This window comes from Odocoileus virginianus, chromosome 22, assembly GCF_023699985.2.
Source record: "Odocoileus virginianus isolate 20LAN1187 ecotype Illinois chromosome 22, Ovbor_1.2, whole genome shotgun sequence".
NCBI lineage: Eukaryota > Metazoa > Chordata > Mammalia > Artiodactyla > Cervidae > Odocoileus > Odocoileus virginianus.
Window position 1 is genome coordinate 6,488,991 of NC_069695.1, and position 20,466 is coordinate 6,509,456.

Sequence of the window (20,466 nt, forward strand, 5' to 3'; positions counted from 1 at the left end):
TGCTCGGAAGAGGGCGGGGCAGAGAAAACGGGGCCAGGTCGCGGTCGCCGCTGGGAAATGTAGTTTTTCCTTCCGGGTCTTGCGGGGTGCGGAGATTCCCGGGCTACCTCAGCGTTGCTGACCCGCACGCGCTACGTCCTCTGGATCTTCGTTATGGCTCTGAGCGGCGGGTCTCCACGGATTACAGGCTGAGCTTCCTTCGGCCAGTTTCCCGAGGCTTCAAGAGGGGACTGGGCAGAAAGGGGGACCAGGAACCCTGGCGGCTTCCGTTTCAGTCTTTTGAGAGCTAGGCCCTCCATTCCAGTCCTCCCCACACGCTCGGCCTCCCTGCTTTCAGAAACCCGCTCCCAGGATAAAACAGCCACTCGGCCCGGGGAGCCGCTCCCCAGACCACGTAATTCCCTCCCTCCCTCCTTCTGCGCCTTCCCCTTCCCTTCCGTGAACCCGGCTCCCCTGGTCTCCCCACCAGCCCCCTCGCGTTCAAAGCAGACGCGGAATTGGAGGAGGCAGTTGGGCCCGCGATGCGAATTAACAAAGTCCTTGGGGACCTTGATTCCCAGGGAAGAATGGCAGTGACCCAGCACGGATTGGGGATCCACTCAGGCAGCGCAGAAAGAGGGAGATTATACAAACAGATGTAAAGAGCCACTTAACAACATATGGGAACCTGTCTACAAGGCTGGGACAGGATGTAAGGCGCGAAGAATCCAGTTTCAACCAAGTGGTGTTATCAAAAAAGATGCCATCTCAATATTGGTTTGTGTTTATTTTCACCTGACCCTGTGAGTGAAGATATCCTTGATCATTATCCCATCTGAACATGTTCCTGCTCAACCAGTGTTACATCACCAGGTAATACTGTCCAACTGGAGTCTTGCCGTTGGCTCTTTTCATCTCGTCACCCTCTCTAGCCCACTAGGCTTAACCATCCCTTTTTTTTTTTCCTTGGCAAAGGAAAAGGTCCAGAAGTTATAAAGTTTAGTTGAGTGGTTCAGTTAAGCACATGTTTGTTGTGGCAGTAAGCAGTGCTAGTGATTTGAAAATGAATAAGATGAAGTCCTTGCAGAAAGTTTATATTCCAGTGATATGTTGCAAAAAACCTGCAATTTCATGATCCTTCAGTATCAAGTATGTTGTTGGCAGGAAATAAAGAACTGTGTTATATACGCTGGGAGAAGCCCAGGTCAGAGACCAACCAAGGATTGTTAGTGGCATGAGCTTAAAAACTTAGACATTTTAATCCACATTTCACACTTAGTGTCGTTTAAACCTGTCCTTTTAAAAGATAATTTCTTAAAGATTCTTTTCATAAACATTATCTTTATGTTCTTACTACCTTTTTCTTACATTGAGGAAACATATAGTATATGTTTCTGAATGAGTACATAAAGTACAAATCAAAGACACTGAAAAAATATTAAGGAAATTATCAAATATATTTTCTAATTCATGGATCAAAAGAATTCTGCTTCCACTTTTGTTCTTTCACAGGTTAAAAGATATGGAGATATCCATGAGGATTTGGAGAAGAGTCCAGTAGTTATTAAAATTCTGGATTAGATCTACTAGGAAAGGTAAAGAAGCCAAGAGTCTCCTAAGAAGAAGGAATTATAACAGTTTACCAATGTTTTTCAAATATAGATGTCAATTAGGTGCTGTGCCTTGCCAAAGAACTAAGACAAGAGAAAAGTAGATTTATGATCCAACCTAAAGGCCTTTAGGTGAGAGCTGGAAGACATGTGCTGATAATTAAACTTTGAGAAGGTTTATTCAGGCAGCTCTTAGGAGAGTGTTTGTTTGTTTGTTTTTAGCTAGATTTAAATATGTCCATTTAAAGAAAAAGACTAACCTTTGATCACCAAGAAGGGCCTGACACTGTTTCAATCATTTCTGCATATATTAAAATCACTTAATCCTCATAATAACCCCATGAGACAGGTATTACTATCCCCCATCTGTAGAAACGAAAATTGAAGTCCAAAGGCTAAGCAGTTTACCCTAAATTATAAAGCTGGTGGTAAATGGCAAAGCCAAGATTTGAATCCAGTTCTGTGTTGTCACTCTTTCCACCACACCAGCCAGCTTCCCTTAACTGAAAACTGGGTGATGGGCCAAAGGACCAATGAGACACCAAACAGGATCATACTCAACTGCTTTTGCCACAGATACCACAATATTTACCCCTTAGCAAGAGTTCAGTATATCTGTTTGATCTGAATTGATATGAACTTGATCCTCTCTGAAGAGAATATTTAAGCAAAGACACTGATGAGGAGGAGTCAGTTGTGAACACACTGAGGAAGAACATTACAAGCACAGGGAACAGCAAGTACAAAGACCCTGAGGTAGGAAGTTGCTTGGTTGTATCTGAGGAACAACCAAGAAGCTCGATATAATTGCCGCTAAGAGGGAGAGAAGGAAACAGGAAGAAGTTGACTTTGGAGAGGAAGCCGGGGTCAGGCCCTTCAGTGCCACTGCCACTCACTTTAAAAGAGATAAAGCCCCACTAACCCCTGATCAACAGATTATATTGCTTCACAGGGGAAAGGAAGTAAGACTGAGCTGTTAGAAATAATATGTGCCACGTAAAGGGGTAAGATGTTTAAGTGCATTGTTTCATTTAATCCTCACATCAGTTCTACTGAGTTAGGTTTTATCCCAGTTTTACAGTTTGATAAAATGAGGAAAGAGAAATATTAAAGAACATGGTTTACAATTTGTCAGTGGCAGAGACAGGATTTGACTCCAGTCTCTGACTCCAAAACTAAAGCCTGCTCTTTGTAATATATCACATTTTCTTATTTGAAATACTGAATAAAAAAGAAGAGATGCATGTATTCAAAACGGAATTATTGTTCATTACTATGTGACAGACATTTAGAAATAGTGTTAAAATGTAATACAGTATTTAAAAAAAAAATCTTTGTATGATTACATTCTCACCAGTCATTTGCTTTTAATACTTTGCATGTTTGCAGGTAGATGGACTATAAGGCACTTGCCCAACAAACTGCTCAAGAAATTTTAGGTTACTATCAAGATACATCAGGCTGGAAAGTGGTTAAGAATTCAGTAAGAAAACAAGTTATATATATTTCAATAGTTTGTTTTTTTAATGGAAAACAAATCATTGCAAAGACATTTTTTTTAATATTTTTATTTTTACAAACTAAAAAAGTTTTTACTTTCATTTTTTTGTTTGTTTTTTAAATTTATTTTTTTCTGTATCTGACGGCTAATTTATTTGTGGATTTTTTATTCCTCTATGAGAAAAAAGTAACTGTTTCCAGCAAGGCTTCTAAAAAATTCCATGGAAATCTGTGAGTACAATTTCCTATTTATAATCATGGTTTTGAATTCAATGACATTGATGTATCTAGAATTCAGTGCTACTTCATTAGCTATTAAGACATTATTGGATAGTGAACCGGAAATAGAAATTACTTATAAAGTCACTTGATTGAAACATGGATGAATAAAAAGAATAATATGTACCATCTAATTTTCAAACCTGAAGACAGAAAAAAAATCACTTCTAGTGAATACTTCACAAAGCTAGGAAATTTCCACTTCAAGAACTAATTACTGTAAAAATAGATTGGTATTTTCTTAGAGTATTTTGTGGTCTTTTCAACATTTTACCTTTTCATTAAGTGAACCCCTTAAAGATAAAGTTTATTTCCCCAATATATTTCTCTTGCAAATGTATATAATTTTTTCTGTAAGGCTTTTAAGGATATTGTGGGGTGGGGTGTGTGTGTGTGTGTGTGTGTGTGTGTGTGTGTGTGTGTGTACACATGCATGCATGTTTAGTTGCGCAGTTGTATCCGACTCTTTGCATCCCCATGAACTGTAACTTTCTAGGCTACTCTATCCATGGAGTTTTCCTGGCAAGAATACTGAAGTGGGTTGCCATTTCATCGTCCAAGGGATCTTCCTGACCCAGGGGTTGAACTCATGTCTTCTAAGTCTCTTGCACTGGCAGGCAGATTCTTTTATAATTTTTTTCTGTAAGCTGCTTTTAAGGATATTTTTTAGGAACCTGTTGTTTCAAATTCAAATACACTAAGGGAAATTGTGCAGATGTTTTTTAAACCATATTTTTAAGAGTTGTTCATTTATTGATCATGGTATGTTATTTAGAAAACCAAATTTGATTCAGTTTCTTTTGGGGGGGTGGTTGTTGTTCAGTAGCTCAGTCATGTCCAAGTCTTTCCAACCCCATGGACTGCAGCACGCCAGGCTTCCCAGTCCTTCACATCTCCCAGGGCTTGCTCAAACTCATATCCATTGAGTCACTGAGGCCATTCGACTATCTTATCCTCTGTCATCCCCTTCTCCTCCTCCCTTCAATCTTTCCCAGCATCAGGGTCTTTTCTGATGAGTCAGTTCTTCCCATCAGGTGGCCACAGTATTGGAGCCTCAGCTTCAGCATCAATCCTTCCAATGAATATTCAGGGTTGATTTCCTCTAGAATGGTATCATCTGCATATGTGAGGTTGTTGATATTTCTCCCAGCAATCTTGATTCGAGCTTGTGAGTCATCCAGCCCAGCATTTCATGTGATGTACTCTACATAGAAGTTAAATAAGCAGGGTAACCGTATACACACAGCCTTGCCTTATTCCTTTCCCAACTTTGAACCAGTCCATCATTCCATGTCCAGTTCTAACTGTTGCTTCTTGTCCTGCCTACAGATTTCTCAGGAGACAGGTAAGGGGATCTGGTATTCCCATCTCTTTAAGAATTTTCCACAGTTTGTTGTGATCCACACAGTCAAAGCCTTTAGCAGAAGTCAGTGAAGCAGAAATAGATGTTTTTCTGAAATTCCCTTGATTTTTCTGTGATGCAACAGATGTTGGCAATTTGATCTCTGGTTTTCCAAAACCCTGAATTTTCTAAATCCAGCTTGTAAATCTGAAGTTCTCAGTTCACGTACTGTTGAAGTCTAGTTTGAGGGATTTTGAGCATTACCTTGCTAGCGTGTGAAAGTTGTATGGTAGTTTGAATGTTCTTTGGCATTGCCTTTCTTTGGGATTAGAGTGAAAACTGACAGTTTAGTTATAATACAGACAGGCCCATTTACTATATATTATCTATGGCTCTTTCACTGCTGCACTAATAAAGTTGAATAATTGCAGCATAGAACATGAAGCCTGCAAAGCCAAATAAATTATTTACCATCTGGCTCTTTAGTGAAAAGTTTTCTAACCTCTGCTTATATCATATTACATTCTTAAATTAAGAATTAAGGCCACAAGATGCTGCACAACCACACAAGTGTCTCATCAGTTACTTGAGGCTTATGATAAATAGAGCATGTAAATGTTTATGAGAAAGAGTTTAGAAAAATTCTAAATGAAAGTAGTCCCTTTGAAAAGATAATGATAGGGACTTCCCTGATGGTCCAGTGGTTAAGCATCCCACCATCCTATACAGAGGACGTGGTTCAATCCCTGCTTGGGGAACTAAGATCCCACAAGCCATAGGGCAACTACCCCCACTCGCCACGACTACTGAGCGTATGCATCCTGGAGACCATAAGCCAGACCTAGAGAGAAGCCCGCACACAGCAACACAGAGCCCAGCTGGGTGCTGCGACTAAGATACAGTGCAGCCAAATAATTTTTTTTTAAAAAAGACAACTATAGAAACAGTACTAACAAAATTTGTTGAAAAACGAATTTTCAAATAATTTATATTAATTATTGCAATGCATATTTAAATAAAACTGTTACTGGCTTCCCTGGTGGCTCAGTGGTAAAGAATCCTCCTCCCAATGCAGGAGACACAAGCTTGATCCCTGGGTCAGGAAGATCCCCTGGAGAAGGGAATGGCAACCCGCTCCAGTATTCTTGCCTGGAGAATTCCATGGACAGAGAAGCCTGGTGGGCTACAGTTCATGGGGTCACAAAAGGGTCAGACATGACTTAGCAACTAAGCAACAACTTACAATTGAATATTAGTATTTTAAATTGCTAATATTACCTTTTCTTTATATTACTTGTTAAATGAGTGTGCTTTATAGTGTGATGCCATATTTTCAACTTAGGCTAAATTCAATTAAATTTTGAATTTTCTTTTTAACCATAGATATAGTGTTGAAGGAATGATTCCAGAATCGACATCTAAACTATCTGATTTCCTCTTCAAACCTGAAAACAGAGTCACATGGGACAAATCATTGAAAATGTACAACATAGTACTAAAGATTGATTCGGTAATTTATTGTTTAATGTTGGACTTTTACTGTATTCAGTTTTTTTATATCTCAGTATTTCAGTTTATTACATCTGTATTTTATATATTCAAATAAAGTTGAAATCTTTATAAGAAGCTTAAAACTTTTTTCTTTATTGAGAGGTCAGTTCCACTTAGCTTTATTCTATTTTTAGTGCATACCACATTCTGAATCTGCAGATGTGTGCCTTTGATTATTGAGAGGACTGAACTCATGGATTTGCCTCCTCCATCAAGGGGAAAAAAGGATTAAGCATGCCTTGATGGAAGTCAGTAGATTTATCATAGTGATAACACACTAGATAACATTGTAGACACTTAACAAATAGCATATAACTTTTTAAAAGCTTGTGTGAAATAACATTATAATGGTTGTGGTTTTAGAAACACTTTCAAAGACAGTATTTCAGAGATGAAGAGGAAGAATAAAAACAGAGAAAGGAAAACTACAGGTAACGGAGTAGAAAGTTAAAGTCCTAGAGGTGAGAGAAGGGAAGACAGGATGCAAGAGGCGAATAGGGCTTAGAAGGGGAGAGGAGCAGAGTGAGGCAAGGGACGCTGAGAGCTTGGGAGGAGATGAAATGAGACTGAGATGTGGCGGGAAGAGGGAGGAACTGAAGACAGGGGCTGGCCGAGGGACTCTGAACTCTGGCGCAGTACCATGTCACTCCGTTACTTAGGAGGACTGCTAGACAGCACGGCATGTAAATTACACCTTAGTAGGCTGATTTTAAAAAGTGACTTCTATATTTTGGCTAATAATAATTTTATTAGAAGGAAATGGTAAAGGTGAAGAATGTTCGTGGAATGCAAACTTTTATGATTTTTACAAACAGTTGCATTTGTAAAATTACAGATTACTGAGTCCGGTTCTTCAAGTCTCCAAGCCCATTTCACACATCAAAACAAATGTCCCACATGCTGCCATCACTTTACCGTTTATTTAGAACTCTGTAGGTTAACTGTACCTCCTTCTCTTAAACTGATTTTAAAATCTGGGATGAGGGTGAGGTGGTGGAACAGCCTGGGAAGGTAGGGTAGTTTCATCTTGTAGAAAGGCTCTGGAGTTCTGCCCACAGAACACATGTCTGTGACCCTCTTGGGATTTGAACTTGGTCTATCACAATGAAAATGCAGACACTGGATTGTTTCATTCGTAACTGTATAATACTAATTATAGAGTTTCATTAGCATTTCAGATATTTCTGTTTTTGCTGCAAGTCAGCTATAATAATGGAAAGTATAGTCGATTTGGCATCAAAAGATTTGAAAATATATTCAGAGAAATTTCAGTTCAGCTCAGTTCAGTTCAGTCCCTCAGTCGTGTCCGACTCTTTGCAAACCCATGGACTGCAGCACACCAGGCCTCCCTGCCCATCACCAACTCCCGGAGTTTACTCAAATTCATGTCCACTGAGTCGGTGATGCCATCCAACCATCTCATCTTCTGTCGTCCCCTTCTCCTCCTGCCTTTAATCTTTCCCAGCATCAGGGTCTTTTCAAATGAGTCAGTTCTTCACATCAGGTGGCCAGAAAAATTTAGATTTGCCCAAGGTCAACACAGTGTATGGTAGAACCAGGACTTATACTGATCTCCTGATTTGGATTTGATGTCTTTTTCAGTATACTATAATATCTCTGAATCACATTACACAATGAGAAGAATTTTTCTGCCTTCCTATGCATGTTTGTAGCATTCATTTTGCAAGGGTGCGTTTTAATTGACTCATTCATCCTATTGGTGAGGAAGGGATTCCTGCTCTAGGGTTATGGCGGTCAAACAAACACTTGACACCATAAGATCAACAGCAGTTTATTAATCCTAATCACAGCCCAGGAAAGGAAGACTGTTAAGATTTTGTTCAGTTAACATTTGTTGTTGGGGCACAGAGTGCCAGTGGTGAGCCGGGTTCAACAAATGACCACAAGAGAAATTGAAATAGAGAAGTTTATTACAGTCCTGGAGGAAGTGGACAGCCCAGGTCAAGGGCCCCGTGTGGGGGTCAAGGCAGGGTGCAGACAGGGGTGGGCTCGCACCTTCACTAGGGTCTGTGGGTGCAGTGCTTTGGGGTTCCTAGGCTAAGGCCAGATTGATCACTTGGAACCAAACAGAGCAGGATTTGGGGAAACTACACAGGGGGTCTGATCTAAGGGGCTCACACGGGGAAGGCCCTGGGAAGTGTGGGAGGCTGCTGATGAGAAAGGCTGTTGGGGAAGTCATATCAGGAACTTACATTTGCTTGTGACCCTGCGGGCTATTATCTAAGCTGTGCTTACGTGAGAGAGCTGGTGTTCGTTTAAGGCCACCGCAGGCTGCTTGGCCAAGCAAAATGGATGCTGAGGCAGCAACACATGGAGTAGCTCAGCTAAGCTCTCTGGGACACACCATGCCCCGCAGTGTGACAGGGGAGTTGCACTCAGGAACAGAGTTAATAACCAGGGATTGTGCATGGCAGGCTTTGTAGTATCAGGAAGCTGAGGTGACCCTGATTCTTGCAGGAGGATCTGATTGGTTGTTGGACTAATTCTACAGGGTAGCAGGGAACTGAAACCCACTACTCAGGTATAAGTAGGAACTGTGTCTTATCCTGCTATAAGGAGGGTTGTGGGACCAAGGGCTCTTATTTATGGGAACAGAGTGGAGAGAGGATCTTGCAGTTTGGCCATTCAAGACCCTCCCAATTTTAACAGATGTCAAAGCAGCACATATACTGGTCTTTAATTTTAGGCTTTACACCACAGGCTGTTAAGTCAATATATTATTCCAAATATATTACCTAGTCAGTGTGGAGTAGCAGACACACTATTGTACTGGAAATCTGGAAACCCGGGTTCTAGTTCTGTACATCTCTCTAGTTCTACATGTAACTTAATGTTAGGCTTCAATTTCTTCATCTAAAAATTTGAAGATTAGATAATATCAAGATTCTTTTCTAAATTTATTGTATTTCTAATTTATATTAACCCCTTGTTAGAGATAGGATTTGCAAATATTTTCTCCCACTCTGTGGGTCGCCTTTTCATTTTGTTAATGGTTTCCTTTGCTATGCAGAGGCATTTTAGTTTATTATAGTCCCACTCTTTTATTTTTGCTTTTGTTGCCTTGCACTTATAATTACACATCTAATATTTCTTTAACACTGAAAATGCAAGCTGATTTGGTGATAAATTCTTAAAACCTCAAAGCCCTGCTTTTTCCAAAAAGAGGCCAAACTTAGGCAGTGAAATTCTTTGGGGAGCAGTACAAAGAACAGATATTAAATCCTTGTTGCAATCTTTATGATGTGATTTGTTTCAGGATACATTCATATGTCATACCATTACACAAAGCTTTGCCATGGGCTCAATTTCCCCCCGAGACTTTATCAACTTAGTCTCTTTGAAGCACTATGAAGGGAATATGGATGTTGTCAGTGGTAAGTTGAAACATTTTGCCCACACCTGGGAATTACTATGAGTCATTAATAAATTTTTTTCTTTTAACTCACAGTTTGAAAGAATGTTTTCAATTAATTATTCTTGTATTTACTTGGTGAGACCAATAAATACATGCGTAATGTAGGTAAGCCTGAAGTTTTTAACCTAATTCTGGAGGTACCATTTACATCATAGTCAGTCATTGTGGCATCTCCTGGCCTTTTTGCAGCATATACTCTGCAGCACTGAATATAGACAGATACTTGCAGGCTACATTACAAAACTACCAAGAAACAAAATGGATCTTTGGATATATACTTCTATATTTGAATATGTAGAATGGATATATCTAAAAACTGATAAAACTCCTCAAGAAAATTCTACTAGATAGCTCTTTTCATAAATGTGCTTACATTTCTTTTAAAAACTGAAAGTTTTAACATACTCTTATCCATTGCTTGTTGCTCAGTCACTAAATTGTGTCCAACTCTTTGTGATCCAATGGACTGTAGCCCGCCAGGCTCCTCTGTCCATGGGATTTCCCAGGAAGAATACTGGAGTGGGTCACCATTTCCTTCTCCAGTCCTTAACCTACCCTCCACCCCTGGCCAAAAATGTATCACTCTGTAAAATGCAAATGTGTAACGACTTGCTATTTGCATTATTCACTTAAAACACACCAGTTTATACCCCAGAGATCTTTGGACTCCTAGAACTCAAGATATTTATGGTGAAGGGACTTTGGTAGGGCAGTAGTAGCCTAGAGCCTTTTTTTTTCCTCTGCAATTCAATTTAATCTCGCTATTCCTACCTGAATTCCCCTACTGTAACTACTTGGGGACAGGGACAGTTAACTGTTGTTAATTACTCTTTTCCACTTGTAGGACCCTTTAAGTTTCAGAGTACAAGACCGAGTAACAGCTCTGCTAATAGCACTCAGGCACAGTTATCTCTGTTGACCGTATATACCACTGGGGCCTGATGTTCATCACTTTCACATATTTGTCTCGTATATTTTCATACAGCTGTCATTAGTCATCTCATTTTCAAATGAGGGCACATAAAAATTTATTCACTGCCTATAACACAAAATACTGTCCCATTTGAATCAGAGATCTCTTATTGATCTCTTATTGTCTACCTTGAAACCATTCTATTTGTGTCTCATTTTTGCCGGTCAGAGGGAAGGTCAAAAAGAAGTATAGAAGATAAAATCCATGAATAGTTATAATCAGTCATTCAGTGATCACTACTGAATTTGCTTTAAAGTGATTTTCTTTGAATGAGTTTTTGATGAACACTGATAGTTTTCTTCTTAATGTTTCCACTGTTGTTTAGCTTACTGTGTAGTTTGCTTTTAGCTAAATGTTTTGCATGCATTTTTCTCACCAATGAGGAAACTGAAATTCACAGAAATCAAGTTACGTAGCTCATCAACAGCTCAAGTCTTTCTGATTTTCCAGAATCTGTGCTAACTACCTCACTGTGTGCCTCACAAAAGACCCATACTTGTTTGTGGAATATAACAAAATTGTAAAAAATAAAGACAAATATAATCTCCATATTTTAAACAGAGAAGAAATATGTTAATATCAATTCTGGCAGTACCATTTTGCCAACATAAGTGGCTCTATTAAGATGATGGGACAGATCGTGAAAATGGGAAATGCATACAGCCACATTTGTCTCCTAACTAGAGCTTAATGTTGTATTTCCTACCGAAGTAATTATGTACATTAAAATCATATAGGAAAATTCTCTGATGAGCAGGATTCAGTTGCACAGACTAAAGAAATACATGTTTTAAAATGTTTTTAGGAAGAGTATCTATAATTATCATAAATGTGACGGTAATCAAATCTCCTCCCTTCTACCTTCACATGCAGTATTGCAGTTACACTGCATAATTCCTAAAACAAAATCTATTGATTTTTAATCATACATTGAAGTTAGCTACAGGGAATTGGCAGAGAAGAGCATTTAAACTACCTCTATTGACAGGCTAAATAACACATCAAATATTTTATTTAAAAAATGATAAACCAAAAAAAACTATCCTAGTAGATTAGTCTTTTTCTTTGTAATTTCTGCTTCTGATCTCAGAAAGTAAATAAATTATACTTTGAACAGTTCTTGTATGTAAAAGGAAGCAGCATCTATAGAACTAGCATGAAAAAGTTTGAGAGGACAGTAGTGATACTTTTTCATGCTGTACTTGTAGCATGATACTTTTTCATTTTTGGCCTGTGTACACATTCAGGTGTGCAAACATACAGACCTATGTTAAAATTAATGTCAGTGTTAAATGCTATGTCATGTATTTTTGAAAATATGCTATTGGAAACAGAATTTTTCATCTTTGTGGCATAGGTTTCATTTTAATTTTTCTTTTGATCACTTAGCTACTAGTGTGGATTTTCCAGCATATCCTCCATCCTCAAGTTACATCCGAGGTTATAACCATGCTTGTGGCTATATATGTTTACCTGTGCAAGAGTAAGTGTTATTTCCATATATTTATTGTTTAACCATATTTTAGTTCAGTTTGTAACTTGCTAACGAACTCACCAGAAATATTTTCTGGTATATCCTGTTGGGGGGAAAAGATGCCCCTAAATAACAATTTTTAAAATAATATTTCAAGTATTTTTTGTCTTAAGTATAATAAGAATAGACAATTACCTATAAAGTATAATCTGTGGTTTCTGGCACCAGTCACATGTTCACAGACATCATCATGCCCTCTAATTAACCTTAACCTGATGTTTTATGTTTCTCCATTAGTTACTTCTTTGAATTATTAAAGAATTTTTGCAAATGAAAAATAAATTTCTCTAGAATTATAATAGTTAGCCTTTATCAGCAATGAATCATGTTTTACTTTGAATATATTCTTTCCAATGGACTACTTACTGTGAACAGTTACCTGCAGAACAAGCCACCCAGTAGGTAAATTCAGAGAGGGAAGAGCTGGAGAAATTAGAGATGACTCTTTGCCCAAAGGTGGCCAGCCATTGGATAAGATGGTGACATCCAATACACATATTCTGTAAATGCATATATATATTAATTCAATATATATCATTCTACAACTTCCTTACATATTTGCTAAATGATTTTATATTAAATAAAAGACACTGGCACACAAAATGACATGTAAAACTTTATATTGGTCAGATGTAAACCACTCAGTAGGAGAAAAATATGTATGTGAAGGAAGTCAAAATAAAATGACATTTAGACCCATATTCCTTAATATTTTCTACTGAATTAGAGAACTAAAAGAAATCCAAAAATATTTACATTGATGGACAGGATAATTGGTTCAGATGATGATGACAATGTAGTCTTTCTCCCCATCTGTCAATTTTCTATATATAGCCAAGATTGTATTCTCCACAGCAGGAAAGGATAAAACAAGGGAAAAATTATTACTCCATATCAGGTAGGTGAATCAGCTGCTAGTGGGGACTCTGGTTGGGAAGTTATACAACCTAAAGTGTGCTTCACAAGTCCCCTTCTTGCATCTTGTCACCATTCCCTTTCCACTGCGAAAAAAAAAAAAGAGAGAGAAAAACTCTAATTTAGATATTCTACCCAGAGTGGGAACTCTGCCTAGCAACCTGCTGGAGAAGGGTACTGACAAAAAAGTGATTCTTCTGTACCTTTTCCTTCTGTGCAGCTGAAGGCCTGTAGTAAATTTATAAAACATATTATCTACAGTAAATGTACTCTCCAGGAAATCTTGGAAAAGCTTTGTTAACTGTGTAAAGCCCTAGTAAATTCACGTAGAGATTTAAGGCCATACAAATTGCTAGTGAGTACAGCCATTTGAGACAATGTAAAAATAGTCTAAACTCTGAATGGAAAAGGGTTTAGGAAAATAGATGCTCACATGGTTGGTTGGAGCAGTGGTCTTCAAACCCCTCTAAGAGAATTTTGTAAAACCATATATTGCCTTGCACATTTTTAAGTTGATATTAAAATTTTGTAGAGCATTATATCAAGAGGGTGAAATTTCCAGCATACTATAAATCTTGACACTTTAAAAAAATGTTTTTATCACCCTTCTAAGTGCATTTATCAGAACATAAATACTGTAACAACTTGAAACCTACCACTACATTTTCAGTTTCAAAATACATGTAACCTTTAACAGTCAGAAATATTATATCATTTCTTTTCTCCTTGATCTGATATTTTTACTCTTTTTCCTTGCATAATTTTATCCAAATAAAATGTATTTTATGCTTTGGGTTCTTTTATGAATCAGTGTTTATGCTTTAGGTTCTTTTATCAATCACCATTTATTTTCTATCATACCTCTATAGGAATAAGTACCTAATTTTTAAAATTTGTTTTAATATCTGTGACCCTAATTATCTAACCCTGAAGAAGCTGAACAGTCCTATGAAGACCTACAAGACCTTTTAGAACTGACACCCAAAAAAGATGTCCTTTTCATTATAGGAAACTGGAATGCAAAAGTAGGAAGTCAAGAAACATCTGGAGTAACAGGCAAATTTGGCCTTGGAGTACAGAATGAAGCAGGGCAAAGGCTAATAGAGTTTTGCCAAGAGAATGCACTGGTCATAGCAAACACCATCTTCCAACAACTCAAGAGAAGACTCTACACATGGACATCACGAGATGGTCAACACCGAAATCAGATTGATTATATTCTTTGCAGCCAAAGATGGAGAAGCTTTATACAGGCAGCAAAAACAAGACCGGGAACTGATTGTGGCTCAGATCATGAACTCCTTATTGCCAAATTCAGACTTAAATTGAAGGAAGTGGGGAAAACCACTAGACCAGGCAGGTATGACCTAAATCAAATCCCTTATGATTATATAGTGGAAGTGAGAAATAGATTTAAGGGACTAGATCTGATAGAGTGCCTGATGAACTATGGACAGAGGTTTGTGACATTGTACAGGAGACAGGGATCAAGACCATCCCCAAGAAAAAGAAATGCAAAAAAGCAAAATGGCTGTCTGAGGAGGCCTTACAAATAGCTGTGAGAAGAGAAGTGAAAAGCAAAGGAGAAAAGGAAAGATATACCCATTTGAATGCAGAGTTTCAAAGAAGAGCCAGAAGAGATAAGAGAGCCTTCCTCAGCGATCAATGCAAAGAAATAGAGGAAAACAACAGAATGGGAAAGACTAGAGATCTCTTCAAGAAAATGAGAGATATCAAGGGAACATTTCATGCAAAGATTGGCTCAATAAAGGACAGAAATGGTAGGGACCTAACAGAAGCAGAAGATATTAAGAAGAGGTGGCAAGAATACACAGAAAACTGTACAAAAAAGATCTTCATGACCCAGATAATCATGATGGTGTGATCACTCACCTAGAGCCAGACATCCTGGCATGTGAAGTCAAGTAGGCCTTAGGAAGCATCACTATGAACAAAGCGAGGGGAGGTGATGGAATTCCAGTTGAGCTATTTCAAATCCTCAAAGATGATGCTGTGAAAGTGCTGCACTCAATATGCCAGCAAATTTGGAAAACTCAGCAGTGGCCACAGGACAGGAAAAGGTCAGTTTTCATTCCAGTCCCAAAGAAAGGCAATACCAAAGAATGCTCAAACTACCACACAATTGCACTCATCTCACACACTAGTAAAATAATTCTCGAAATTCTCCAAGCTTCAATAATACGTGAACCATGAACTTTCAGATGTTCAAGCTGGTTTTAGAAGAGGCAGACAAACCAGAGATCAAATTGCCAACATCCACTGGATGATTGAAAAAGCATGAGAGTCCCAGAAAAACATCTGTTTCTGCTTTATTGACTATGCCAAAGCCTTTGACTGTGTGGATCACAACAAACTGTGGAAAATTCTGAAAGAGATGGGAATACCAGACCACCTGACCTACCTCTTTAGAAACCTGTATGCGGGTCAGGAAGCAACAGTTAGAACTGGACATGGATCAACAGACTGGTTCCAAATAGGAAAAGGAGTACATCAAGGCTGTATATTGTCACCCAGCTTATTTAACTTATATGCGGAGTACATCATGAGAAACGCTGGGCTGGAAGAAGCACAAGCTGGAATCAAGATTGCCAGGAGAAATATCAATAACCTCAGATATGCAGATGATACCACCCTTATGGCAGAAAGTGAAGAAGAACTAAAGAACCTCTTGATGAAAGTGAAAGAGGATAGTGAAAAACTGGCTTAAAGCTCAACATTAGGAAAACTAAGATCAGGGCATCCGGCCCCATCACTTTATGGCAAATAGATGGGGAAACAGTGGCTGACTATTTTTTGGTGCTCCAAAATCACTGCAGATGGTGATTGCAGCCATGAAATTAAAAGACGCTTATTCCTTGGAAGGAAAGTTATGACCAACCTAGACAGCATATTAAAAAGCAGAGACATTACTTTGTCAACAAATGTCCTGTTTAGTCAAGGCTATGGTTTTTCCAGTGGTCATGTATGGATGTGAGAGTTGGACTATAAAGAAAGCTGAGCACCAAAGAATGGATGCTCTTGAACTGTGGTGTTGGAGAAGACTCTTGAGAGTACCTTGGACAACAGGGAGGTCCAACCAGTCCATCCTAAAGGAAATCAGTCCTGGGTGTTCATTGGAAGGACTGATATTGAAGCTGAAACTCCAATACTTTGGCCATCTGATGGGAAGAGCTGACTCATTGGAAAAGACCCTGATGCTGGGAAAGATTGAGGCCAGGAGGAGAAGGGGACGACAGAGGACGAGATGGTTGGATGGCATCACCGACTCAATGGACATGAATTTGGGTAAACTCTGGGAGGTGGTGATGGACAGGGAGGCCTGGCGTGCTGCAGTTCATGGGGTCACAAAGACTGGGACACTGAGCGACTGAACTGAAGTATCTAAATGTTAAATTTATTTGTACTGGTTTAAATTGTTATTACCCATTGATCAAAATAAAAATGTATTACATAATTGTTAAATGTTAAATGTAAAAGCAAATTGTTAGTCAGACACTGTTACAATTTACAGATACCAAATGTCAACTATTTGATCCTCACAAGAACCCCATAAAGTAGTCGGCTTACTATCCCCATTTTGCAGAAAAGAAAATGGAAACCCAGAGAAATTAAGTAACTTTCTCAAGGTCTCATATAGGTAACAGTAAAGCTCAGCTTCAAACTATGCATTCTGGTTCGAGAGTCATCATGCTTCTGTCAGTTACACTCACTTAGAGTAAAAAACGTGGGACAAAAGGCCCATTGTAGATATCCCATCAGATAGAATGACCTCAAGTCTACTTATGCTTTGCATTTTTATGAACGTTAAGTGTAAGAAACTTTGTTCACATGAACGGGTGGGTTGAAATGGAGAGTAGAACTCTAGTACCATCACACAATCCCTTGACATTCTTCTGAGTTATATTCCATGTTATGTAGTGACCTATAATCAAAAATTGTTTTTAATGACTTATCAGCTGACAACTCAGTTAGATCCTTAAGTTTTATTGAAAGCAAAGAATTGACTCAGTAAGGTGTTATTACTGTCATCCATCATTCACTTTCTTAACTCACTTCCAATTGATTGAATTTTTCCTTTAGCAACTCATGTTTATATGCCAGGGTAAAGCACCTTAGTACCATTCAGTCTTAGGTGGGGGAGATGACAGACATCCCTTGATTCTATAAAGCAGAAGGTTCTATTAAGAAGGCTGGTGTGATCAGGCTGGTAGGACAAAAGCTGGCATGTCCATCAGAGATATATTCTCAGATCAGTTTTAAGGAAAAGGTACATGGAAGTCAGAGATTTGAAACTGTATTCCCTTATGTGTTATTCAGCCTCTCATACCCCTTGGCAAGTCTTCATATCCTCTAATTTGAAATTCACTGGGTTTAAATATAAAATACTACGGTCTTCTTGGAAGGTAGTTTGGAGATAACATTTCAAAATGTTAAATACACAAAAACATTGACCTAGAAACTCAATATAAATATTTCTAGAGGTGCAAATGAATATATTACAAGGTGTTTAATTGCAGCTTGATTTATCATGGCAACAAGTAAATAATTCCATGATAGTCAATAGAGGACTGGTTAATCTAATATGAAATACCATATGCCATCATTAAAAACAATAAGCTGATCTGTATAGACACAGGTGCATGGTATCATACTAAGAGGAGAATGAAATTAGTTCCAGAAAAATAAATATGTCTCATTTTTGCAAAAGAATGTACATGTGCATATATATAGGGTACACAAACATATATGTACACACATGTTATCTTTGTATATCCATAGATGATCATCTGAAAAGATACAGTCAATGCTATAAATAGTGACTGTCCTTGGGGAGCAGAATGAAGGGGAATTATGAAAATGCTCTACTGTTTAAATTTTCATAAGCATAATTTTATAATTTTAAGAAGTCGATAAAATGACAAGAAAGAAGTGATAACTAAAACTGAAGACTTTAAGATATAGTCTTACTTAATATTTTTATGTAAAATAAAATTTTGAGTGTGCAAATCATTCCACATGTTTTTTCCTTCCTTCAGTCACTATTTACCCTGTCATAAGCACTGTGTTGGCAATCAATGGTGCATAAGAATCCTGCTCCTTATAAACTTGTAAATTCAATAGATAAAAATTCTTTATATTTTTTAACTCCTCCTTTGTTTACAGGAATCCAGCATATTCCAAACTAGTGATGTTTGTTCAGACAGAAATGAGAGGAAAATTGGCCCCATCGATAATTGAAGCAACCATGCCTTCCAATTTAGTAAGCTTCATGCTCAATGTAAAAGATGGAATAAAGACACAAAAAATTCCATCAAGACATGGATATCATCATAATGGGCATTCATCATTCCTAAAGAAGAAATGAGGCCATTTAAAAATCATGTATGGCAATTACAGCCTTTTGCTTCTAAGTCAATATGCATAAATACTGTGGCACTCTTCTAAACAGTATTCTTGAACAAATTACTGAAGGTACTTCGTGAAAATAAGACCACATAGTTGTACAAGAGAACAGCATTAAATATTGTTTTTAATCTCATATAAGAATGTTAAATAACAAGGGTTCTTAATGTACTTTTATCTTTTGCTTTTTCCCCTGTAAAATTCTCTGCAAAAAAGCATCAATAAGAAAGCATATGCAATCAGAAGTCAGCATTAATTAAAGATTAAAATATATTTTAAATTGTTTTTCTTTTACTTCTTAAATCGATAACTGTAGGAAACATGAACCTAAAAATTGAAAAGAAGTCCACTAGAATGTTTGACAGTTGATGTCTGGAATGTGCAGGCTTCCCTGATGAATCAGTGGTAAAGAATCCGCCTACCAATACAGGAGAGGTGGGTTTGATGCTTGGGTCAGGTAGATCCCCTGGCGGATTGCATGGCAACCCACTCCAGCTTTCTTGCCTGGGAAATCCTATGGACAGAAGAGCCTGGCAGGCTGCTGTCCATGGGGTCACAAAAATCTCGTACACGTCTCAGTGACCAAACAACAATCTGGCATCAGGAGCTGAATCATTAATCAATTTCTGGTCTGGCCAGAATGTGGTAGCCATTCCTCCTAAAACTAGAAGACCATGCACTCACCAGGCAAGCATAGGAAGACTCCAGCTTATCCGGAACGAAGGCGGCAAACTAGTCAAGGACCTGGGGGCCTGAGGGATGTCCTAGCAGAGAGTTCTCTGGGTTCCCTTATTACCATATGTATATTCGAGACACTGACTTTTCACCAGTCAGTCTCCGGCGTCACCGCAGCCCAGAAAATGCCGAGCCGCCCGCCCCACCCATCTGTGATGGCCTCCCGTCTGTGGTGAGTTGAGTGGTGACCCCAGAAGGTATGTCCTTGTCAAATCCCTGGAGCCCTGTGACCTTATTTGGAAGAAGGATCTCGGCAGATGTAATTAAGAACCTCAGAATGAGGTCACCCTGGATCATCTGGGTGGGCTCTCCATCCAACCCCAAGTGCGCCGGAGGAAATGCACGTGGGAGAGCCGTGTGGAGAAGAGGTGGCCGTGTGAAGACGGGCAGGGATGATGTGCTGCGACCTCAAGCCGAGGGACCCCCGGAGCTGCCAGAGGCTGAGAGGGAAACGAGGACTCTCCCCTAGAGCCTTCAGCCTGAGCGTGACCCTGCGGATGCCTGGATTTCAGACTTCCGGCCTCCAGAATGGAGAATACATTTCTGTTCCTCCAAGCCACCAAATTTGTGGTCATCTGCATCACTTAAGGAAACCGGTGCACCCCAGCTGCAGTCAGCAGGGCTCGGCGGGAATCTGGGCCTCCGCTCCTAGATGGCATCGGGAAGGTGAAACCAGATGTGGGACATGAGGACGGTCAGCACTGCATGTCTCCTTCCTGCCCTGGTGTCCTCCGGACCAAGTGCAGAGCTGAGCTTGTATTTGCGATTGCAGGCAACAATTAATGCAAATCAGGGCCCATTCCTGCCCCCTCACGGCTCGGTCAGTCTCCGTTCAGCAGAGCGGTGAGAGCTGGGCCGGGCGGGAAGCTGAGTGCACGCTCCCACCAGCCCTCCGTGATACCGCAACTAGGAGACTGCCTGCTGAGACAGAAGGTTCAATCGGGCCCACAGTCCTTCGGAAAGCAAGACCAGAGTGGGTAAAAAGAGGTGAAAATGTCATTAATGTATCCTCGGGAGTACATTAAAGCACATTCGATGGTTGTGTGTGCATGCTCAGTCGTGTCCAACTCTTTGTGACCCCAGGGACTGAAGCCTGTTTCCTCTGTCCATGAGATTTTTCAGGCAAAAATACCATAGCCGGTTGTCATTTCCTCCTCCAAGGGATCCAACCTGTGTCTCCTGCGTCTC

The 20,466-nt window shown here is 39.2% G+C and overlaps 1 protein-coding gene across 4 annotated transcripts; it reads left to right on the forward strand.

Moving 5' to 3' along the window:
- Positions 1-73: 73 nt before the first annotated feature.
- Positions 74-18,816, forward strand: STARD6 (StAR related lipid transfer domain containing 6). Of its 4 annotated transcripts, XM_020895703.2 has the most exons (9): positions 74-394; positions 561-852; positions 1,492-1,574; positions 2,979-3,072; positions 3,271-3,320; positions 6,094-6,220; positions 9,539-9,656; positions 12,060-12,153; positions 18,304-18,816. In XM_020895703.2, exons 4-9 carry the CDS (start codon positions 2,983-2,985, stop codon positions 18,503-18,505), a joined length of 681 nt encoding a protein of 226 aa, XP_020751362.2. In that variant the 5' UTR covers positions 74-394; positions 561-852; positions 1,492-1,574; positions 2,979-2,982; the 3' UTR covers positions 18,506-18,816. The 4 variants fall into 4 exon arrangements, with proteins under 4 accessions (XP_020751362.2, XP_070308609.1, XP_020751363.2 ...); XM_070452508.1 differs by lacking the exon at positions 18,304-18,816 and adding an exon at positions 14,128-16,594 and having other exon boundaries at positions 74-852; XM_020895704.2 differs by lacking the exons at positions 74-394; positions 561-852; positions 1,492-1,574 and adding an exon at positions 1,581-1,721.
- The last annotated feature ends 1,650 nt before the right edge of the window (positions 18,817-20,466 follow it).

Excerpts from the sequence above, each read along its gene's own strand:
- STARD6 (XM_020895703.2), top strand. The coding sequence starts at position 2,983 with ATGGACTATAAGGCACTTGCCCAACAAACTGCTCAAGAAATTTTAGGT. Across the intron at positions 9,657-12,059 it reads GAATATGGATGTTGTCAGTG|CTACTAGTGTGGATTTTCCA; the intron begins GTAAGTTGAAAC and ends TTGATCACTTAG. Across the intron at positions 12,154-18,303 it reads ATATGTTTACCTGTGCAAGA|GAATCCAGCATATTCCAAAC; the intron begins GTAAGTGTTATT and ends CTTTGTTTACAG.